This window comes from Nelumbo nucifera, chromosome 8, assembly GCF_055504915.1.
Source record: "Nelumbo nucifera cultivar China Antique chromosome 8, China Antique-T2T, whole genome shotgun sequence".
In the NCBI taxonomy this organism is placed as follows: domain Eukaryota; kingdom Viridiplantae; phylum Streptophyta; class Magnoliopsida; order Proteales; family Nelumbonaceae; genus Nelumbo; species Nelumbo nucifera.
In genome coordinates, this window is record NC_142656.1 from 21,563,078 (window position 1) to 21,585,765 (window position 22,688).

Below are 22,688 nucleotides of genomic sequence, written 5' to 3' on the forward strand. Positions count from 1 at the left end.
TTGTCCGGCGTTGCTGGAGGAAGCCATGGATTTGATTCTTTTACTGATGGTGGAAAATGCTTTTTGTAGCGCTTCCCACAGACGGCGCCAAATGATGTTGCACGATCTAGCTGCTCCCTGCTGGAGGTGATCTGGCTTCCAAGCGGACGATGGACTAAGTTGGTTTGAAAAGGAGGATCAGAGAACCCGAGGTTGCTAGCCCGACGAGGTCGCTCTGATGCTTAAGTTAGTATACTTGTTGTGATCTGAAATAGCTTAAGAATGCAAAGAGCTAGAGAGCATAGAAAACACACGTACCTTGAACCTCCGGTGGTGGAGCCTTTATATAGTTGAGTCTTCGCGGGTTTCGCGGATCAGTTCCGGGATCTTCGTCACGATAGGACTTGTTTCCGCGTTAGTTGGAAGATAACGCTGCCAACCGATAAGGTTCATCACTTTCGCCCAAATCGGTCGGGGAAATAATGCTAGTTGTTACGCGATGTGATCCCGTGAGGCCCGGATCCGTTGGAGGGGTTTTCAGGATCACCACGTAGTGGCATGTCAGTTTCCCCGAACTGATATCTTTAAGTCCCGAACTGGGTTGAGTGCCGAAGTGCCTTGGCATCGAGGTGTTCTTGTTGCAATTTGGTACCGAGGCGATCCCGTCTCGAGGTGGCCTTGTCCCGAGGTCACTTTAGCCCGGGATGGTTGGGTACCCGAGCTCAATTTGTTGTGGATTGGTCATGAAAGATGAGTTGTCATCTGTTGATCAGGTCGTGTCCACGTGTCCCACTCTTTACTAGGTTGGGCCAAATCACCTTCATCACCAATCGTTTCCACAAAAAAAAAAAGTTCAAATTCAATCCAATGAATAGTTTAAATTAATTTGGACCTTTTTAATTCAATATCTAGACTGTTAATCTGTTTAAATTCATTTTTTGATTTAAATTGATTTCAACTCAAACCCGGTCCATTGACACATATATTCTTATCTTATATTAATGGATCGGATATCGGCTTAATTCAATCATATTCAATATAAATTTATTACAGATAGACCAGGTCCAATCCAATCTAATAAATATTTTGGACCGAATTGATCTAATCCAATATCTTGTTGGTCCGTATAATCCATCCAAATTGATTTTGGAGTAGATGGGGTCCAATCCAAAACCGGTCCATTGACACTCTTAGATATAACCCATAAATATATAATTTTAGAAGGAAAATTTGAAAGCACATCGAATTATTAAGTGAATCATACACAATTATAAATAAGAAAGTTAGAGAAGTTATACTTTTCTTCTTTGTTTTTATATTTGTGATGCTTTCAATTAAAATAATGTGGTAAATGAGTTATTGATTATAACTTTATAACAAGTCTTGCATAAAAAAAATAAGAAAAATTAAATTCAAAATTCATATGCATAAGATATTTGAGAGGCAAGTATTCAATTGGAATGCTAGCTTTCTTTTAAAGCTTTGTCTTTTTTAATTTTTTTCTTATTTAAAGTTAAAACGTGAGGGATTTTGCCTTTATGTTTTTTATAGCCCATGTTTCTTGTCTCTTAATAGGCTAATCCACTCTTTAATATTTAAGATGTTAAATTGACTCCATTCCTTTAAATTTTTATTTAATTTTATTGGAGAGTGTGGGGTCAATATGGAAAAATGGCTTAAATAATACCTATAGCTTTTCTTTCAAATCCAATGACCCCACTCACATATATGTAGCTCTACCCTTGGACAGAGGCGAGGTGTAAGCCTCAAGGTAGTTTGAGGCATAAGCCTATGGCAAAAAATAAAAAATAAAAAATTATGGACTTATATATGTGATATATTAGACATGAATTCGAATTCTAGTAGTTATTGTTTTAATTTGCACACGATAAGAACAATGTCAAATATATATCCAGCTATCATAGTGAATAAGGGTCGGGAATCGGAATCCCATTCCTATTCTTGATAAAATGGCATTCTCTCATTTAAGGGTATGGCTATTCTTACACTTTTCCCTTGGGAATGAAATCTCATTCCAACTTATTCTAATTCTTGTTTGAATCAAACAAATTATGGGCATAGACCATTCCGAATCTGATTCTGCCTATGAACCAAAAGGACCCTAAATAGAAGACTATATTGGGCTAGATACATCGTTCAACACAAACGGACACAACTCTAATTTATTTATTTAATAAATATGCATATATTATTACAAATAGATAATTAAAAATAATATATATATATATATATATATATATATATATATATATATATATATATATATATATATATCTATCAGTTAACCATTGGTTTTTCTTTTAGTTTAACTAAAAACCAAACTAGTATCACCAATTTTTGCAAAACACCAAACCAAAAGTGAACCGATTAGTTTAGTTAAGCGGATATTTTGGTTTGTCTTCCTCAGTTTGGTTTGCTTTTTTTATTTTTGTTGAACACCCCTAATGAAGACTGCATAAAAGGAATTTAAAATGGGTAATTTGGTTATTTTACCACCCACTATAGCGTTAGTTAAGAGTATTAGACTTAAAAGTGCTGATTTTTTAATGTCCTAAGCCTTGCTAAAGGGGTGGGAGTCTATTGAGGCCAGATCTTTTATTCCCAACCTTGCCTCTAGGGTGTCAATTAGATTGGATTTGGTCTAATCCGATCCAGTCCAATGTGAGTCAATTATAATTGGACCAGGTCCAATCCAATCCAATGAATATTTTAGACCAATTTGAATCGGTCCAATTCAATATCTGGACCATTCAATCTGTTCAAATTCATTTTGATTTAGATTGGTTTCAACCCAAATCCGGTCTATTAACACATATATTCTTTATCTTATATCAATGGAGCAGATATTGGCTTAATCCAATCCAATCTAATATAAATTTGTTACAAACGGACCAGATCCAATCCAATATGTCTTGTTGGTCCTTCTAATCCAAAACTGGTCTATTGACACCCTTATTTGCCTCGGCAGCTTTTTAAAACATTGGATATTTCAGGGTTAGGTTGGATAAGAAGGATCTAATAATTAAACCTAAATCCTTTAAAATAGCATTTTAATGGGTTCAAAAACTGGTAAACTGATATGCTGGATTGTTTCAACCTTCGTTCCATTATATCAGATTTAGGGCTGCAACTTGGGTTGGGTTAGTTTGAATCTAACCTGAAAAAATAGGATTGGCTTGGATCGGATTGATATTTAGGTTAGGATTGTCCTTTGGTAATCCAACCCGATCTAACCCAAACCCAGCTCTACTATAGCCATTGTGCATGTGAATTATTAGGGTTAGGTGGTGTAAGTTGGGCCGGGTTAGGTCAATTGAGGTCAACCCTTTGGGTTTTGACTGGGGAGACTTCTCTGTTTTCTTTTGTCAAATGTTCTTATTCCTAGACTGAAGAATTGAGGTTAATTCAGCTTTAACATTATTATATGTAAAAGGATATAGTTATCATGTTTTGAAAAAGCAAACTGCATTTAAACTTAAAATTGTTAGCATACATATATACATTTTTGCATATTCATACATAAATACATATGTCGATACATGGTTGCACATATACATACATGATACATGAACATGTACATGTACATGCACATGTGTTGTCTCATGTTGTGCCTTGCCTTTGGGCGATGCTGGGCTGTGCCATTTGATAGGTCATGCCTTGGAGGCCTAGTCCCCTTTGTAGCCTAGGCTTGACACACCATGCCATGCTAAGCATGACCATCTCGTGTTGGGCCATGCGGGCCGCCACCAGCCCAACCCACATTACAATTCTAGGTCTAACTGTGACAAAAAAATGTGGGATTTATCTATATCTATATCTAGAGTTGGGATCTCTTGCTAACAAAACATGTTTCAAGACCCTACCAACATGATAATCTGACACGGCATATCTCATCATAGAATTGGGACCTACAATAAAAGTGAGACCCACTATATATAAGATATTAGTAGGGTGTTGAAACATGTTTTGTTGGCAAGAGATTCAGACTCTTATATCTGTTCCAGCACACTTCTTACACTATTTGACACCGTACATCTTATGCACAGTATCAGATGTGTGGTGTAGATCTGGTTGGAAGTGTATTGGAATGGCTTTAATGAAACATCTTGCGGTCGAGAAATATATATCTATATATTAAAATGCAATGTGCTAAATTAGCACTTTCTTGCTCTATGGTTTATTTTAAAAACCACTTATCTCTTTTCTGGTCTCTTCTCAAAGGCACTTATCTTTTTACTAGTATTTTAAAATTAAACAAAATAATTCAAGTGACCAATCAATTTTAAGAGTTTTAATGCTCCTCATTAAAATACCATTAACTCTCTCTCTCTCTCTCTCTCTCTCTTTCCTTTAATAACATCTCATTAATTACACCATTAACTCTCTCCTTCATCAATAACTCATGCCACTAATTCTTTCATCTCCATTACTCCATTAAATTGCATAAAATCCATTAACTTTATCTATGTATATCCGTTTCAAACTATCTATATAATATACATATTTTCATTAAAATATAATTATCAGTAAAGATTAATTATATTGAAATTTAAATATTCAAGGATATATTGCTGCACTAAATAAACTACTTCCATTTAAAATTATAATCCATTTATATTCCATTTGAAAATAATAAAAATTACTTAATCATAAATAATTTAGTAAGTTACTTAAATAACCATAATAATATATTTTTATTAATATAATAAAACGAATTTAATTAACAAAAGGAATAAGATAAATTAAAGGCGATTTTCAATTTAAAATTAATATAAAACTAATACAAAATTATCTAACAATTAATAGTTTTATAATTAAATTTTATTAATTTAAAACCAACTTAAGTTCCACTAAAAAAATTTATATAGTTAATTAAATTTCACACAAAATTAAAATTTAAACATAGTTTAATTATTTTAAAATCAATTTAAATTTCATTTAGAAATAAGGAAAATTATGAAAACCTCCTTAGCTTTTCTAACAATCCTATAAAACTCTCCTATGCTTTGACCTTAATAAAACCCCCTATTGTTTTGAAAAAAAGTGCAAATACCTTCCTTTAGTTAGCATTCCAAATAAAAAATGTTGATGTAATGCATTCATTTTACTTTACTTTAGCCTTTTTACATTTGTCCGAAGAGAGCAAGGAGAATTATTTTTTGAAAGTTTTCTAGCAAAATATATTGGTGAAGGATAAAGTTGAAACTTAGGCCCCGTTTGTAACAATGCAACTTATTTGGGTAAATGCACTTACCCATGTTTTTTTTTTATTTTTAGATTCCCAGGTAAATAATTAAATGACATTTTTACCTACAAAAAGTAACTATTAAAATGGGTAAAATGGTCCATCATATTATGTAAAAATTTCTCGCATGTGGGAAAGTCACTTATGCACCTAGGAGATAAGTAAGTTTTACCTAAGAAAGTAAGATTAGTTTTACTGTGGGGCCCATTGTTTAATGCAAAAAAAAACATGGGAAAGTTGGTCAACGGGAAAAAGTTATCCATAGACCAACTTTCTCATGCATATTTACCTACAAGTGAACAGGGCTTAAATTATGTATGATAATGCATTAAGAATGATAAGGGTATTTTTGGTAATTGTATTGTTACTAAAGAACAAAGGAAAATGAGGTATTTGCATTTTTTTGTCAAAACTATAAGAAGGCCTTTGTTAGGATCAAAACACAAAGGTGGTTTATAGAATTGTTGTAAAAGTTTTTTTTTATAATTTTATCTAAAAAAAGTACAAAATATTAATAAATCAATAAAAGTTAGGGAGAATGTTGGTTCAGCACAGGGTCAAAAATTTTAGGCCCAAAGTACAGTTGGGGTGGGTGCCAGCTCAGAATTAATGCCAATTCAGGGTGGGCATTGGTGTATAGAGTGGGGGTTTTTGACATTTTGAATGTTTATAGCTCTGTAGTAGAATTTAGAAATCTGCATTGGGTCTGTCTGTACTTTTCCATAAAAATTAATAAAAATCTTTTCCAAAAAATTAATAAAAATTAAGATTAAAATACAAGAAGTAATACAAATTTATACTAAAAATAAGAAATTGAGTACTCTCTCACTAAAATGCAATTTAGATTATGATAAGATAAACTATAAATAATCAAAAAAAATAAATTGAACTTAAATAACATCATTTAATTAAAAATGTCATAGAGCTGCCGGTAAATAAAGCCCGTGTCGCACGGGTCTTGACTAGTAAAACAAGTCAGTCAGATGGTTATAAATCTTCATACTGATGTTCGTGTTAGCTCTATTCGGTTGAACCCACCCGATGGCCCCACGTTTTAAGACAAGACGATATTTCCGGTCAGTCCGATCGTCCAGAGCCCCAGCAGCAAGACAGTCCCAAGCCAATAGAAGGAACCTGTCCCACCGAGGGATCTCTCTCAGATCACCATGGATTGAAGCGAAGAAAGTGTAGGACCCACCTCCGTACTGATTTAATGGTTTTTCGTTGATGTATGACCTAACTGGGATCCACGTCGTGACACTATTTGCTCCATGACAAATCACGTTGGGAATATTTGTTGAATCGTGTATGAAAATTAGAACATTTTATAGGTAGCAGGTTGCACGATTGAAGGATGGAGCTCCATCATGCTACATCCATCCATTCTAGAGATCATCGGGATGCACGGCAGTGTCCTATGATACTAAATAACCCGCGAAGTACTGTGCAAAGTTCTCTTGGAGGGAACTTCAAAACGTATGCTGGAATCTTTGCTGATCGAAACGGGACCCAGTCAAAGTTTAAATGAAAAACGTGAAGCTAAATGACCATAAAACCCTTACTAATTATTGTTAGTGATAAATAAGACAGACGTCGGTTAGGGCATTACGGTCATCGTATTAATCCTGTCATTTTTTTCTTTAAAATAATTAGGATAAATGCGTAAAATTAAGTCTTGATGTTGATTTAATTCCATAATCTGCTTGTTTAAGCATTTATTGTTGAATTCCTACCTAAAACCACTTTTCAGGTGAACGTGGAAAAACAAAAGAAGGAAAACTTAAAAGTGAATCAACTTCTGGACGAGGCGATCGGACGGTATTGAAAGAGTAATCCTCCTTGTTACATCATAATATGGTACGTCACCATCACTACATCGAGAAAGAGCGACGGCTTTGCCGCTTTGGTTTTCAACAGACAGAATCCGAAGTTGTTTATCTTCTTAATTAATTATTCTTGCTTAAAACTCAATTTAACGTTCTAGAATCATTGATTTCAGATAGCGAAATTCTCTGTCTTATTGGGAAATGAGTCTGAATTCTTCCCTACTTTAGCTAATTAGCTCTGCGATTTTTTTTATTTTATTTAAATTTTCTGTTCTTACGGTCTGAAGAGGAGGTGAAAGGTGGTCTCGTCGTCGGTTGAGAGTCTGCTTTTGTGGGGAGCAGGAGCAAGAGATGCGAATTATCGACATACTGAACAGCGGTGACGACGACACCGACGACGAGTGCGACGGTGAAAGAACCAGAAAGGGGGAGCATGTTGCGTGTTCTTTGCCAACGGGGATTGTCTCACATTGGTTTTATTTACTCAAGCGAGAGTCCAAGGGGAAAAGCAGCAGGTCCAAGGGTAGGTTTGCGTCGTCGAGGTCTGAAGAGAAGAAGAGAGACGATGAGTGGTGGAGGAAAGGAAAGAAGATTGAAAGAGAAGTTGGAGGGTCTCTGTTTTTGTGCAGTTCGAAGGATGGAGCAAAAGGTGAATCATCATCGTCGTCCGTCTCAGAAGATACTGCCGGTACTTCTAATGTTGTCGCTCCATTAGGTGATGATCAATACTCCAAAGAAATTGTTTTTTGTGTTCGTTTAAATTTGATATTTATCTTTAATTGGCTGTCTTTGTTTATTGGCTTAACTTTAATTTGTTGCAGAAATGAACACCTTTCCTTTGAATTGGTTATTTATTTATTTATTGTCCTTTACAAGGTATTATCGTGATTCTTACTGTTATATGCACATCTTAACGTTGTTTATGGGCTTGGAATATAAAATACGCTAGTTATGATTGTTTTTTAAATTTAGGAATTGTTGTTACTGAGAGTTTCCAAGAATTTTAATTTGAGGAAACCCTTTATAAGAGCGGGTCACTGTGATTTGAATTAGCTCAAGCTCAAACAGAATGTATGCTCAACCCACTTGAACTGGTTTAATGGTTAATGCTTCCTGAAAAAAACTAACTAGCCATAAAAATTGAACTTCATTGTTTCAAGTTTGCAATCAATTGCAGAATTTTTTTCCTTGATGATATGTGGATGGAGTCCGGAAATATCATACTTATATATTTTGAATATTTTAGTAAGAAAGTGACTTCTGTTTTGGGTTAATGATGGGTTGGATTTGGGAATGGAGACTAGGCTGCCAAGCTCTTCTCCATCATTTTGTGGAATTTGAAGTGTCCAGAATTTCAGGATTAGAATGACTGGAAGAGCTGTCATGCTGATTCTGTTCCCATGAAGAATTGTAAATAGAAAGGAACTTGACAGAAAGGCGTGAAATCTGAACATTGATAAAAAACATGTGAAATCTGAAGTGTTAATTCCACACGATTAAACACCAACATCTAAGCAAAAATGTTTTCAAATAATTTGAATTCAATGCAATGGAATATTATTTCCAAACTGTAAGAAACATTGTAATATTCAAGCATTGATTAACTCGAATTCAAACCCTAATATTTGTTTACCTAAGATTGATATGCCAAGTTTTGTTTGCGACTGTAAAGGAGAATTGGAAACAATAGTTTCATGGTTTTGCCACACGGATTCAGTTCCTTAAGGGCCTGAAAAAGTTGAGTAAAATACTGAAAAGAGTATGCCCCTTTAGTAGGTATGTTGGACATGAGCGCCGGTGTTGTCAAATGGTGAAGCGATAACTAGTCCTTTTTCTTTGGTAAAAGATAAATAATCATTTTGGCATCCCTAAATGATGCAATGATTAGTTGGTTCCCAGGTACTGACTAATGGACCATTAAAAGAGTTAGCTATATATTTAATATATTGATGGAAATTCATATATATGTTTATATTAGATTACAAGTATGTAATAAAGGAATGAAATATACCATTAGTTCATAGTAACATAAAAAGGAAGCATGGACTAATAGAAAATTATTACCTTTGTTTGTAGTGCAACTTTGACTACTCCAAAACCTGAATTGATCAGCAACGAAGAACTTAAAACTTCATCAAATCAGCACATTTTTCTTCTTAATTTTCTGAAATTTCTTTTTTTTTTTCTATTTTCATCAATAAGCTGAGATTATTGATAATACTACTGAAAGATGATTGCTAGTTGCTATATAACCTAAGAAATTACCCTAGGATTTAGGGCTTTCATTTAAAAAACCCATCACCTAGGTGACAAGGCTCCTCCCCCTGTCATCTAGATTCTAGCCTCACCTTGGCACCTTGAAAGCTATGCATTAGCCAACCATATGCCATATAAAGCAACTAGCATTCATATATCAAAATAAGGAACATGTAATATTATTTTAAACAATTATAAATAAACACAAACACATAAATCTTAAAAATAATCCATAAAAATAAAGCTTAAAAATAACTTTTTGGTCGACTAGATCGTCAACTAGTCAGTAGTTGTCTAGTCAACCTAGTAAATGCTTGCTAACTAGTTGATGATGCAGTCAGTACGGCCCTTAATTGACTAGTAGGTGAGTAGTCATTACTTTGATAACGTTTTTAAGTGCACAAATTTAGGGTTATTAGGAATGTGAGCCATCTGAAAGATAGGCCCATGCACTGAAAGAGATGTTTGGATCTGATTGTTTTTGCAGAAAACAGTTCTAAACTCTTGACTGAGTTTTGGAGCTAACTAAGATGGTATTTGACACCTGTGTATATCTACCATTGCATTGAAGTTAATCAGAAACACATTGAATGTCTAATTCTTCAACATTTTTCCTTAAACAAGTTTGCTACAGGTATATTTTGGCTATAACACTAGGTGTTGAAAATGTTAATATTTTTATTAGAAAAATTTGTTGCAGTAAGAAGAGGGCAACGCAGAAAAGCGGTTTGCCTTTTCATTTTCCAGTGTGCCACATCTTAGGGGGCCTTGTGGCAACAACCTCCTCCTTGACCAATTGTGACAATGGTAATTTTGATGGCTACAATCAGCCCCCTCACATCTAGAGTATGCTGCTATGTGAGCTTTTCCACATAAATGAGCATAAACAAACAATATTGTTGTATGTTAATGTAATGACAATGATGTGACTAATTATTTCAATGAAATGCAGATAAAGACTACAATGCCAACTAAACAAATTCTTCTTTGTGATAAATGGTAAAATAATATTGTATCGATATAAAGGAGGATGTGAAACCCTCAGGAATTTACAAAAGAGTGTATTACTATATGTATTCACAGGTCATACACAGAAGAAAAGGTCAAAAATGATAGTAGACCAATGATCTTTGAAGTTTGAAGCAAACAGACTGAATTCCCACAAAAACTTCAACACACCACCCCATCTTATTACTGTTCATTCAGTCTTTCAGTAATGGCTTTCAAGTGTGCAGACTTTCCTTGAAATACCCTGCCATTTCTTTCATTCTTGAAAACCCAGAAAATGACAAAGGGTACAGAATTCCACAGCCACTTTCCTTTAAAGCACCCCAAGTAGACAGAAAATCAGCAATAGTAGGGGGAGTGATCAACCGAATCTGAAATAGCTGCAGAAAGTGGCACCAGATCTGGTAGGTGACAGGACAGTGAATCAACGAATGATGGGCAGATTCAAGTGCTGATGTACACAGGCTACAAGCATTGTCCAACTCCATACCTCACTGCAATATATTATCAATGGTTTGGAACTTTGGATCATCTCCTTCCTGGCAGACCACATGAAGAAAATGATCTTGATAGGGACTTGGACACTCCAAATCCAAGACCAAGAGATCTTCTGAAATGAGCCAAGCAATTCCTTAATGCAAGACCTGTTAGAGAAGAAGATATAACTCTTCCACACCTACACCCTAGAGTCCTTGGGGTTGGGATGAAGACTGAAAGCATTCAGTCTACCGAATAAGGCATAGAGCATCTCCACCTCCCAATCATTCAAGTTACTGTAGAATCTAAGGACCCACACCAGCTGGTTAACTGACCCATCCTGTTAGAAGCAACGATGTGAAATTGTTCCTTTTATGTAATTTTGTTTCTTAAGGTAAGAATGGTCCTTATAAATTATAATTATTAAGTGTTTCACATGAAAAATACATAATCAGTTATCAGTGTTACGATACTCATGCACTGCCTAGAAACTACCATATACAAGGCACACATTTCTTCTTTGCTACCAGAATGCCGTTTAGTCTGTCAAAGTTAATTAGTGTATATGGATATCTGAGAAAAGCTGAAAATATATTGCTATTGTTTTCATACTTTATATGACCTGCTATTTGCTTCTTCTGGTTCTAAGATATTGAAATGTGCTGTAAATACCTATTTCTTGTATAGATAATTTTTCTACAATATACCAATAAAAAACATTTTTCTGCAATATGAAGTTGTAAGTTTAGGGATCATTATCCTAAATAACACAGTGTTTTTTTATAGATAAAAAGGATCTATTAAACCACAGAGAAGTCAATAAAGTCCTGTACATCAGGCATCCATGAAGGATAGGATAGAAAAGAAAAGAAGTCCTGATTTATAAATAATACATAATTGAATCTAGTATTTTATTCCAGTAGCCTCATTGGATCCCTTTTTTTTCATTTCTATGAGTTTCTTTATTTTGGTATTCATATCTTATCTTTTTTTTTTTATCTCAACCAAATATTATTTTTCCTTTCCCTTCCAGGAAAGCATATGAAGGATCTCTCAACCAAATATTATTTTTCCTTTCCCTTCCAGGAAAGCATATGAAGGATCTCTCCTTCAACCTAGGTCTGGGAGTTGGTCTGGCGTTTCTCGTTGCTGCAACAAAAAATGAATACCGTAAGATGATGGAGCTGCAAGCACAAATGGAAATTCTTCTTAAAGAAGCTAAAGATGGACTATGTAGGGGAGATGTAATATCTAAGAATTCTGATCCACATGATAACCTCCCTTGTTTCACCGAAGAGTCACATGGTGGTGGAAAGACAGATTACCATCTTTCTGTTCAAAATTGTGCATCATTTCAGCATATGGTAGATTCAGAAATTATCCCAGAATGTGTTGAGTTTTCAAAAGGTGATACACCTACAAGAGAAGGTGTAGTGGGAATGGATCTTCTGGAGGAAGAGATTCAATCCAAATTGGAACAAATGCAGATCAATTTGGATACTGGTGATGGGCATCTAGAAGAGCAATTGAGAGAGGTATGTTGCACGGATAGAATCAACCCCATTTTTCTTTTCCTTTTGTTGTAGTTCATTGCATGTCCTTTCTTTATGTGGACTGCTATTTCTTCTGTACTAGATCCGCTTTGTATACGTTGTTTACTAGCAAGTAGCAATTAGACCCATGCAATGCATGGGGTTGAATAGAAATTTGGTTTGGATTGGGTTGGCAATTTTGGGTTCTGAAATCAGTTTGGGTCCAAGACAGGGTTAATCTTGGATTGGTCCTTAACCTGACCCCCATCTAATTTATACCCCTGTTTTGTTAAGAGAGTCAAAAGGGGTCAAGAGAGATTTAAGAGGAAAGAAGGGATTTAATGGGGGGGGGGGAGGTTTATTGTGACTTCTTGTATTTTTAATGATTTACTAGGTTGCAGTTCATGGATCATCAAATTGTGGATCCAGTGAAGGGTCTTTACCTTTTCGAATGGTCCCATGTAGACAGTAGTTACCATATATTTCATGATTCATAGTCAAGTTTCTCTTGTTAGTTCCTTCTTAAGGAAAAATAGTGTTATGTTTTCCTTCTTTCATCATCTCTCAAATAGGAAACCTTCTCCCTTAACAGGCTTCATCTGTTTGAATATTGAGGAAAGATGATGCCACCTATTGAAGAATCTTCTGAGTTGGAGAAAGATCAAGGGATGAAAAAATCTGCACTTGGTTTATGCTACAAAGTTTGTTTCCCTATATTAAGAAGTGGTCTATGTGCAGCTAGTTGCTGCAAAAAAATTGAGAGTCAATAAAAGAGTGTCATGGAAACTCAAGGAAACTTCTTGTTCTATGGACAACAGATCATTCTAAACAGAAGTTTCCATACGAAATCTACAGGAACATATTCTCTATTTGTCTTCCATTTATGATGCCATTATTTTCCATTTCTCAAACACTTGAATGCTGAAAATAGCAGGTGGATGATGATACTATTCCCTCTGGAAGCCAAAGTACAAGTACTGTAGAAGCGGACAACCTACAAGAGGCAGATAGTGAGGATTACTACGGAGTTTCTCCTAGAAAGCTAGAGAGAAGGTTGCATGAGCTACTGGAAGAAAGACAGCAAGAACGGATTGCAGAGCTTGAATTTGCTTTGGAGTGTGCAATGAGCAAACTCCATGAGAAAGAAATGGAGGTTTCATGGTGGAAGGACACTGCACGGCTCATCTCTCAGCATGTTCCTGAAGCCACACGCTTGTCAAGTTAAGTGCCATGGTTTCAAGAAGCCATTTCATCAAGAAAGTCTTGATGTAGCACATATCTGTAAATCTTTTGTTCTTTTTTTCTTTGTTATGCTTCTTTTCTATTGGGTGAAACAATTTGTGGAGTATATACGGAGGAAGACAAGAAGATGAGAAGATGAAAAACAATGGGGAGAAATAGGATTGATTTTGTTGTATAGGGTGTTAATGCACTTATCTAGTGATGAATTTGCGGTTTTATAGTTATCCTTGTATACTTTGCTGCACTCTTTCAGTAATTCCAACTGTGAAAAGAATGTAGTCATTCCATCAAAAATTAATATTTGAATTTGAATTCGGTTAAATATTTGAATATTTGATTTGACTTGAATGTGACCAATTAATTGTTTTAAGTAATTGATAAAATATATAAAATAAATATTTTATTTGTATAAAATATATAAATATATAAATTATTTATCTAATTTAATTATTATATAAATAATGTAAACAATTTATATGTTTAAGAATTAAATAATCGGTTATATATATTATATATAAGAATTCAGATATGACCTGATTTGATTCTGATTCGATAATGTCAAATTCGAATTCAAAATCAGATTTTGCAATACTGTTGACACCGGAGCCATGATTAACTTCAATATTGTTGTGTGGGTTATTTACATCAATGAACCCAAACATCTCGGACCAGAACCAGAATAGTAGATTGAGTTATGGCAAGCCGGCCTTGATGAGTCACATCCACTAGGTTTTATGATGCGGCACTCAAGTTTAATTGGTGAGTCATGAGTGGTGACTGTATGCATTCACGTGACAGTCACGCTTAAAAGGTCAAATGATCAGAGGGCTAATAATTGTTTCGTTAAGTCAGTTCTTTACGCTGCGTAGATATTTTGGGCTTGGGCTTTGTGTGGTATCCATCAACCAATTGCTCCACACTTTGATATGCACCATTCCATTTTCTTACAGATCCGAGGCGTTGCACAAGCGATCCGTTTCTTGCAAAATTGGGAATGTCTTGAGAAACGCAAATAATCCACTGTATTATTATAAATTTATAATAATAATTATATGACATTTAAGAATCAGCTTTTTAAAATTTCAATATGTTACATCACCTTGGCTATTCAAGATTACGAAGGCGATTCAAGAAACTTCAATTCTATGTTTCAAGAAATCCCTTCTTTCCTGAACTCTTAAGCTAATCATTACAAAAGTGTTTTCTTTTTTTTCAAAAAAAAAAAAAAAAACAAGCTATCAAAATGCAGCTTTTTTTTTACTGATTTCATTATTTCTGATGTGGCACTAAATCCACAGCAGCAGAATTGAATCTCTTGTGAAACGCCTCGCTCCCAAGCACCGTATTTGATATGCCTTTCCACGGGTGGCACCAACCTGATGGAGATTTCTAATTTTCCATCTCTAATGCGCAAAATCCTTGTCAATGTTAAATAGGCCTTTTTACAGTGTTAAGGGAGTTACAGCGGGGCTGGCGATAAATACGAGAATTAATTTATGAATTCTGAGGTGGAGTGGACTGCAAAAAGGCCTATAAAACATTCATTTCCTTCTGTCAAATAATTTTGCTTGTGTCCGATTCAACTCATTAAATAATAATAATAATAATAATAATAATAATAATAATAATAATAATAATAATGCTTTTTAGAATTCTAAAAATTATCTAGAATTTTCATGTGGCCAAGAAGATGAATGGGGATGCAAGCTGATCGGATCAGATTCAAATATACCCTGATTCGACTCCGATCTAATACACTGTAGATTTGTTCCAATCAGATCTCATAAATATTAATTCAAATTCAAATCCTATCAGGATGTCGGATATCCAAATATGAACCGATCTGATTTCATTTTTAAAAGTTAATAAATTATTAAAAGGAAGAGAAAATATAATAGTTTAAATAAAGAAAAATAAAAAGATACAAGCATTTTTCAACTAATTTTATCATATATATACATGTTGTTTCTAAAAAATAAATAATATAAAAAATTGCAAAAATGATATATATATATATGTATATATATATATATATATATATATATACTTCTGGATCGGATAAGGGGTGATTTGATGTGTAATGGGATCCACTTATATGATCTAATCTGATTTGAAGATCCAAAATAGGGATATCCAAATCTGATAATTCAGAATCGTACTCCAGATCGAATTAGATCATGATCCAATCCATTTGCACCCCTAAAACCTACTTCAAGTTATATTCTCATGATGGTTGACAAAGCCACACCATGAAAAAGTGTTAAGCAAATGCTCACAACCACGTCCATGATTGCAACAGAATTTGTAGCGAAGCTATAAATCATACTTTATGGTTTTAGAATTTCATCTTAGGATTAAAAGTGATGGATTCAATCTCTAGGCTAGTGTTTTTTATGTGACAATTATACTATAGTTTTGTTTTCAAGGCTCAGTTTGGAAAGAGTACAAATACAAATACATACAAATCTATACAAAATAAAACAAAATATAAGGTTTCGCGCTCTACATATTTATATTTGTAGTCTTTCCAAATGGAGCCCAAAGAACAAAGTATACAGAGCTCAAAGCATATATAGACATAAAGTATCTTATTGTGATAGAGAAGATACGAAATCAACTAGTGCCCATTGAGCACATAAGAACACAGCAGATGATTGTTGATCCTATGACTAAGGGCTGTCATAGGATTTTTTTGGATAATGGAAGTTTGTATATGGCTCAATTTTGACATTTGTAATTGTGATAAGATATAGTTATCCGTATTTATTCTTTTCCATGTTAGTGAACGTCTGTATGGAAATTATTTTTGGTTGTATCCTATTATGACACAATTTGGGCCCGTGCATGGCATGGCTAATTTGTTTGAAATTTGGCTATGTCATGGAACTTGGACCCTAGAGTTGGGTGCGTGAACATTATAACCATGTAATAATGTTTGTTAATGCATTTCGAAACTCCATTGGTTATAATGTTTTTCATGCAACGAGTGGTTGTTTTTCCAAATTAGAGTGTACATTCAACAATCTTTCTAAGGTTGATAATCTAAGAGATTACTTTTCAGTTTAGAATGGTTGTTTAGACCAAAGTGGGAGAATGTTTAGAAGTTGGTCTAAATGGGTGTTTGAAAAACATGGATTGTTCCATTCAAAGTTACTTAGTGAGAAATTTTGAGCCCCAATTTTAGGGTTTGTTCTTTTTTGGATTTTGGTTTCCATTGATTAGGATATCTATATTCTTTTTTTAGACATATATGGGGTTCATGGAAAGTTTATTTTTCCTGAGATATCCATCTCCTAAGTGGATAAGTAACTTTCCCACACGAAAGGAAGTTGCCAACATTTGGACGGGACAATTGTCTTATTTATCCAGGAAATAAAAGAATATGGGTAAATGCACTTACCCGGGTAAGTATTTCCTAGGAAACACTTACCCTGGTAAATGCATTTACCCAGATAAATAATTTCTAGGGCCTCATAGAGAAGAGGAGTTCTTGATGGGAATTGGGAAGGCTCTTTTAGTTCTATAAATAGGGAAAGGGTCCCAAATCTCACACATAAGTTTGCATAAACAAGAGAGCCCATCACTTAGTAAAAGAGAGCAGTGGAGAGAGTTAAAAACCATTCCTCAAGACCAACATTCAAGTGTACGTGATTTGGATTAGCGATGTATGGTAAGTCCACATCTCCCTCCTTTAGTTATTTATATATTCTACACTAGTGGGGACCCGTACGTGCACGGGATTTATTAAGCAAAAGCTAAATGATAGAAATAGGTCATTTACTAAAATACCCCTTATAGTTTCATGGATTTACTAAAATCTACCATATATTTAAAATTTTACTAAAGCACCACTTATAATTTGCAATGGATTTAATCAATCTTCCATTAGATGACAATGGAAAATGATAGTGTTGACCCTAATGTTCATTTAAATAAATTTAATCAAAAGAAAATAAAAATAAAAAATACCATTTTTCCCTTTATAAGACATGGGCAACCATTGTATTGGCTATATTTGGTTAATTTTGTTTTTTGTACAAAAAAAGTGTTAAGGGTATTTTTGGAATAAAAGATCATGGGCCTAATGGCAAAACAAACACTTGTTAATGAAAGGTTGACTAAGTAAATAAGTTGTAAAATATATGGGATGTTTTAATAATATGAAACTTATAAGGTGGGTTTTAGTAAATATGAAAATTATAAGGTGGGTTGGTTTTCAGGTCAGTTGGTTTCAGCTTACCAACTCCCCAACCTGGCCAAGTCAATTTCGTTGGCCAAATAACCTATGACCGAACCAAACCAACTCATGAACACTCATAATTTTAGCTAAATTAATAGTCTCATCTTTGATAAATAACAATAGTTTAATCTCCAACAATTATTGAAAATTTATAACAAAAATACACAATTATTGAAAATATATTGATAATAAAAAATAAAATAATTACTAAAAATATATTAAAATAGTCAATAAATAGTATAATCTCAAATAATAGTTTAGTTTCTAATAAATACTAATCAATAAGTTATAAAAAAATACAATAAATACAAAAAGTACAATAAATTAAATTTAAAAATTTCATTAATAGTAGTTTAATCTTTAATAATTATTGAAAGGTTTCTATTAAATAACAAAAAAAAATAAATTTATACATAATCATTGAAAATACATTTATCACAAAAATAATAAATAATTATTGAAATACAATAAATTTTAATTTTAGTATATATAATTATATAATAAATACATGTTAAGAGTTTAAAATTATTATTAATAAATATTATTTTTTTAAAGTTATTTTCTTAAATTATTACTTGATATAAGTGAAATTAATTATTTATAATATTATATAAAAATATTAAATTATTATTAATTTCAATATAATATTATAATCATTTTTCTACTTTTCAGAATTTTTTTAATTTTATTGCATAATTTCTTTATTTTAACTATTTAAAATCTAGTTATGTTAAATATTTTGTTATTTAAAATGATCAGTTATTTAAATACTTAAATAATATGTAAATATTTAAATTTTAAAATATTAGTTATTTATGGAATTTAATTATCCATAAAATCATAATTTATACTATTATTACATAATTTCATTATTAATTTTATAATATATTAAGTTATTACTAATTTCAATATTATTTTATAATTATTTTTCTTCTTTAAATAAATTTTTAAAATTTATTACGTAATTTTGTTATTTTAACTATTTAAAATCTAGTTATGATAAATATATAGTTATTTAAATTTTTAAATAATCTATAAATTATTTAAAAATTTTTGTTATCCGAATTTTATTTATTTAAAGCTATTACATATTATTAAATGTTTGAAAAACATTTAAATTGATGATCTGGAAAAACATAATTTAAAATGTTAGTACATAATTTTGTGATATATTTTGTATAAATATAAAATTATTTATTAGATAGTTTTGTTATTTTAAATATAGTTATGGTAAATATTTAAATAATCTATAAAATATTTAATTTTTTGTTATTTGAATTTTATTTATTTAAAGCTTTTACATATTATTAAATATTTGAAAAGCATTAAAATTGATAATCTGGAAAAACATTATTTAAATTGTTAGTACATAATATCATGATATATTTTGTAAAAATATAAAATTATTTTTTGTGTTTTTGATAAATATTTTAAAGTTATTATATAATTTTGTTAGAATATTTAAATAATTCTTAAATTTTGTAATCCAAAGTTTCTTTAGATAGATATAGATAAAAAGTAGGGGAGAGGATAAATAGGAATTAGAGATAAATTAGGAGAGAAACTCTCTACTAAATTAGAGATAATTGTGGAGATAAATAGGAATTAGAGCTAATTTAGAAGATAAATAGGAATTAGATATAATTTTGGAGAAAGTGGGGGAGGTAGTTTAGGTTAAATTTTAGGAGAAGAGATTATTTAGATTATTGCGAAAGTGAATCTCATTGGTTGTTTAAAAAATGAGATGGAATAAAAAAAACAAAAAAGGAGAAAATTTCTTGAACGCTTGTTTTAATATATAGATGCTAGAGACAAGCTTCATGTCAATTTTAAGTATCGACTATGTTTTCTTTAAAACCATGGGACTTTCATGTCCAAGGTCTTTAATTAGGGGTGTTCATGATATGGTCTAGACCACAAAACTGCTTCGAACCAAACTGTAATTGGCGGTTTGGCCTTAAAATGATTTGCTTTGGTCTAAGAATTTCTTAAACCATAATATATTTTTTTATTTGGTTTGGTATTTTAGATTTTAGAAACCAAACCAAACCAATAAACTGTATTAAACTGAATTATTACCAAAGAGTTGTTTATGCTTGAGAAAATGTGAATGCAGCTTATATAATAGCAATAAATGACACTTGTTAACATTTCAATTTGATATTTGAATTATATTTGCTATTTATGCAAGTATGCATGTTATATGGACTTTGTAATTGGATTAAGCCCAATAGAATGACCCAAATCAAATTAGAAACCGGATCAAATCGTACTATTATGGGTTGGTTTCTAACTTTTTATACTAAAATGGTTTGGTTTGGTTTAATAATTTCTCAAGCTGTAACTTATTAGTTTGGTTTGAGATCTTCTTCAAACTGAACCAAATTAGACTGCGAACACCACTATCTTTAATTAGTTTTCAATGATTGAAATCTTCATGTTATGCTCTCGTACACAACTATGTTTAACATACTTCATGATTACTAATTATATCATCAGAGTGTTGGCCAATGATTTGGTAGATGATGTACAATGTTCTTCAATTGTTTGAAGATATTCCTTGGTCAATGGTCTGCCTAAGATGGCCCCTTTGATATATTTGGAAAGATTTCTTTTAATGTACATCAGGCTGTCTATCAGACCTTTCCCATACTTCATATGTTTTGTTCTCCTCTACACCATTGTTCTCAATGGGCTTTGGAGGTGCATCTGCCCTAAAGGCCTAAGTTGGAACTAGCAACACCTAAGTCAAATATGATTTCATCTTTCTAATACAAGAATTTAAATTCAATTAGGGTCCTCACTTTATTTGATAAAACTTCTAGTATTTTCACTAAGCAATAAACATTACTCACATACATGCAAAAAAAAAAATCACAAAAGAAATAGTTCAACTGATGGGTATATCCATTAAGCTTTACAAAATCAAAGAACATATATAAAAACCATCAATTGTGAATGTAATCAATTGTCCATGTAATAGGGCTAAGATTATCACCATGTTAGTCTCTCACTGGTGAAAGAATTATCACCTTTTGGACCTGTAGACAACCTGATTTTCAAAATATCTACACCTTGGGCATAAGATACTTCATTCTCAATCAGATTGTTTACATTAATCATCTTCATTTGATTGAACAAGCTCAATCAGACTGTTTGTTTACACTTAGAACCACAAGAATTTCATGAATGTGCCACTTTGGTGACTAAACACTCAATTCAACTAAAATGGTTCTAGTATTAGGGATTGTCCAAGATGATTCAATTCCCTGTAAAATGACATATACATACATGAAATTTATAATAAATTGAGACAAAACAGTGATGCATCAGATCATTACATAATGGAATCACATATCATGGGCATACATCAAAGAATATCACAATAATATGCAATGGAATTGTAAATAAATATTAAAAACATCGTCAAAGACAAGTAAAATTAGTGAACCAATTCATAAATCCATGAAATTCTATTAGAGAGGATAGAATAAACCTTAGAAAACTATGGAGGGAAACCCTTGAACAAGCTAGTCAAAGATTTGGGTTTTACTAAATCAAGATTGAACCGCTAGGTTTTAGTGTGAATTAGGGCATGGAAAACACATGGGTGGATTCAAAAGGCCAAAAGAACCCCAATGTACCAGATTTTATTGGAATCTGATCTCTGGAGGGCCTTGGATCTGGACATGAAATTAGTTATGGTCCAGATCAATGGTTTGAACTATCATATCGAATAAGGTAGGTCAAATCACCTCGAGTTGTCTCAATTCGCTAGGTCCACTTGCTCGAATTGGTGGGTTAATTCGGCTAAACTCATCGAGTTAACTCGGTGACTTGGTTGGATCGTACTCAGAGCGCTCAAGGAGCACCTACTGCACCTTTAGGCTCTAGAGCACTTGAGATTTGAATGAAAACTGATGTAGGGATACTTGGCGGGCCTTGGATCAATGTCATGTGGCATTGGTTAGATCAAATTTTGATTGCACATCACCAACTGCTTCCAACCATTCCCAAGGCAAGGTCATTTATAAAAGGAGATACTCATCTCAAGGTAAAGACACTCACTCACATTCAGAATTTCAAGAGAATCATTATTGACTATTAAGAATTAAGCTATGAGCCCTCGTCTATAGCACGATCTGATCCCTCTTAAGCACTTGGCTAATTTGACTGTCGGAGTCTTCGCCCCTGGGATAACACCTAGGGCCTTTGATGTGTACTTCTCTCTTGTAGACAGGTCGGATCCATCGACCTCGGACATCAGTGAAATTCCCTTGTTGCCCTCAGTCTCATATTTGACAGCAACAAAAGCATTGTCTTTTTAGGTGAGGTTTGGTGGGCATTATTTTTTTGGATTTTGAGAATGGGGAATGTGGCCAATAGGATTTTTGTTCCCATTGACCAATAATCTAATGTTCTTTTTTCAGAATAATATGGGAATTAGGAAAAGTTTATTTTCTTGGGTATCTCTCTTAAGTGAGTAAATTTTTCACCTAATTGAAAAGTTGCCAACACTTGAATGGGACAAAAATGCCCCTTTTGATAATGAATTTTTATGGTTAAAATGGTCATTATCTTATTTAATAAAAAATAAAAGAATATAAATAAATACTTACCCGGATAAGTATTTCCCATAAAAAGCTTACTCAAATAACATCACTAGATAAAATAACTTACTAAAAAGCGAACGACCTTAGATGAAAACTGAAAAGAGAATTTAGTAGCCCCCTATTCCAGCGTCCCCAACCACCCCGACAACAAATGTTAGCAATTTTTATCAAACAGGTCTGATCAACCCAAAAATTTGTTCTAAAACTTGAGTTTTTACGTTTAAAACTGAATCAAAACACATTTAACAT

General features: G+C 32.8%; 1 protein-coding gene across 2 annotated transcripts; it reads left to right on the forward strand.

Annotated features, from left to right (window-relative positions):
- The first annotated feature begins 7,213 nt into the window (after positions 1-7,213).
- Positions 7,214-13,880, forward strand: LOC104610733 (protein POLAR LOCALIZATION DURING ASYMMETRIC DIVISION AND REDISTRIBUTION-like). Of its 2 annotated transcripts, none has more exons than XM_010277490.3 (3): positions 7,214-7,786; positions 11,899-12,347; positions 13,276-13,880. In XM_010277490.3, exons 1-3 carry the CDS (start codon positions 7,423-7,425, stop codon positions 13,567-13,569), a joined length of 1,107 nt encoding a protein of 368 aa, XP_010275792.1. In that variant the 5' UTR covers positions 7,214-7,422; the 3' UTR covers positions 13,570-13,880. The 2 variants fall into 2 exon arrangements, with proteins under 2 accessions (XP_010275792.1, XP_010275794.1); XM_010277492.3 differs by having other exon boundaries at positions 7,215-7,786; positions 13,279-13,880.
- The last annotated feature ends 8,808 nt before the right edge of the window (positions 13,881-22,688 follow it).

Excerpts from the sequence above, each read along its gene's own strand:
- LOC104610733 (XM_010277490.3), top strand. The coding sequence starts at position 7,423 with ATGCGAATTATCGACATACTGAACAGCGGTGACGACGACACCGACGAC. Across the intron at positions 7,787-11,898 it reads TAATGTTGTCGCTCCATTAG|GAAAGCATATGAAGGATCTC; the intron begins GTGATGATCAAT and ends TTTCCCTTCCAG. Across the intron at positions 12,348-13,275 it reads TAGAAGAGCAATTGAGAGAG|CAGGTGGATGATGATACTAT; the intron begins GTATGTTGCACG and ends TGCTGAAAATAG.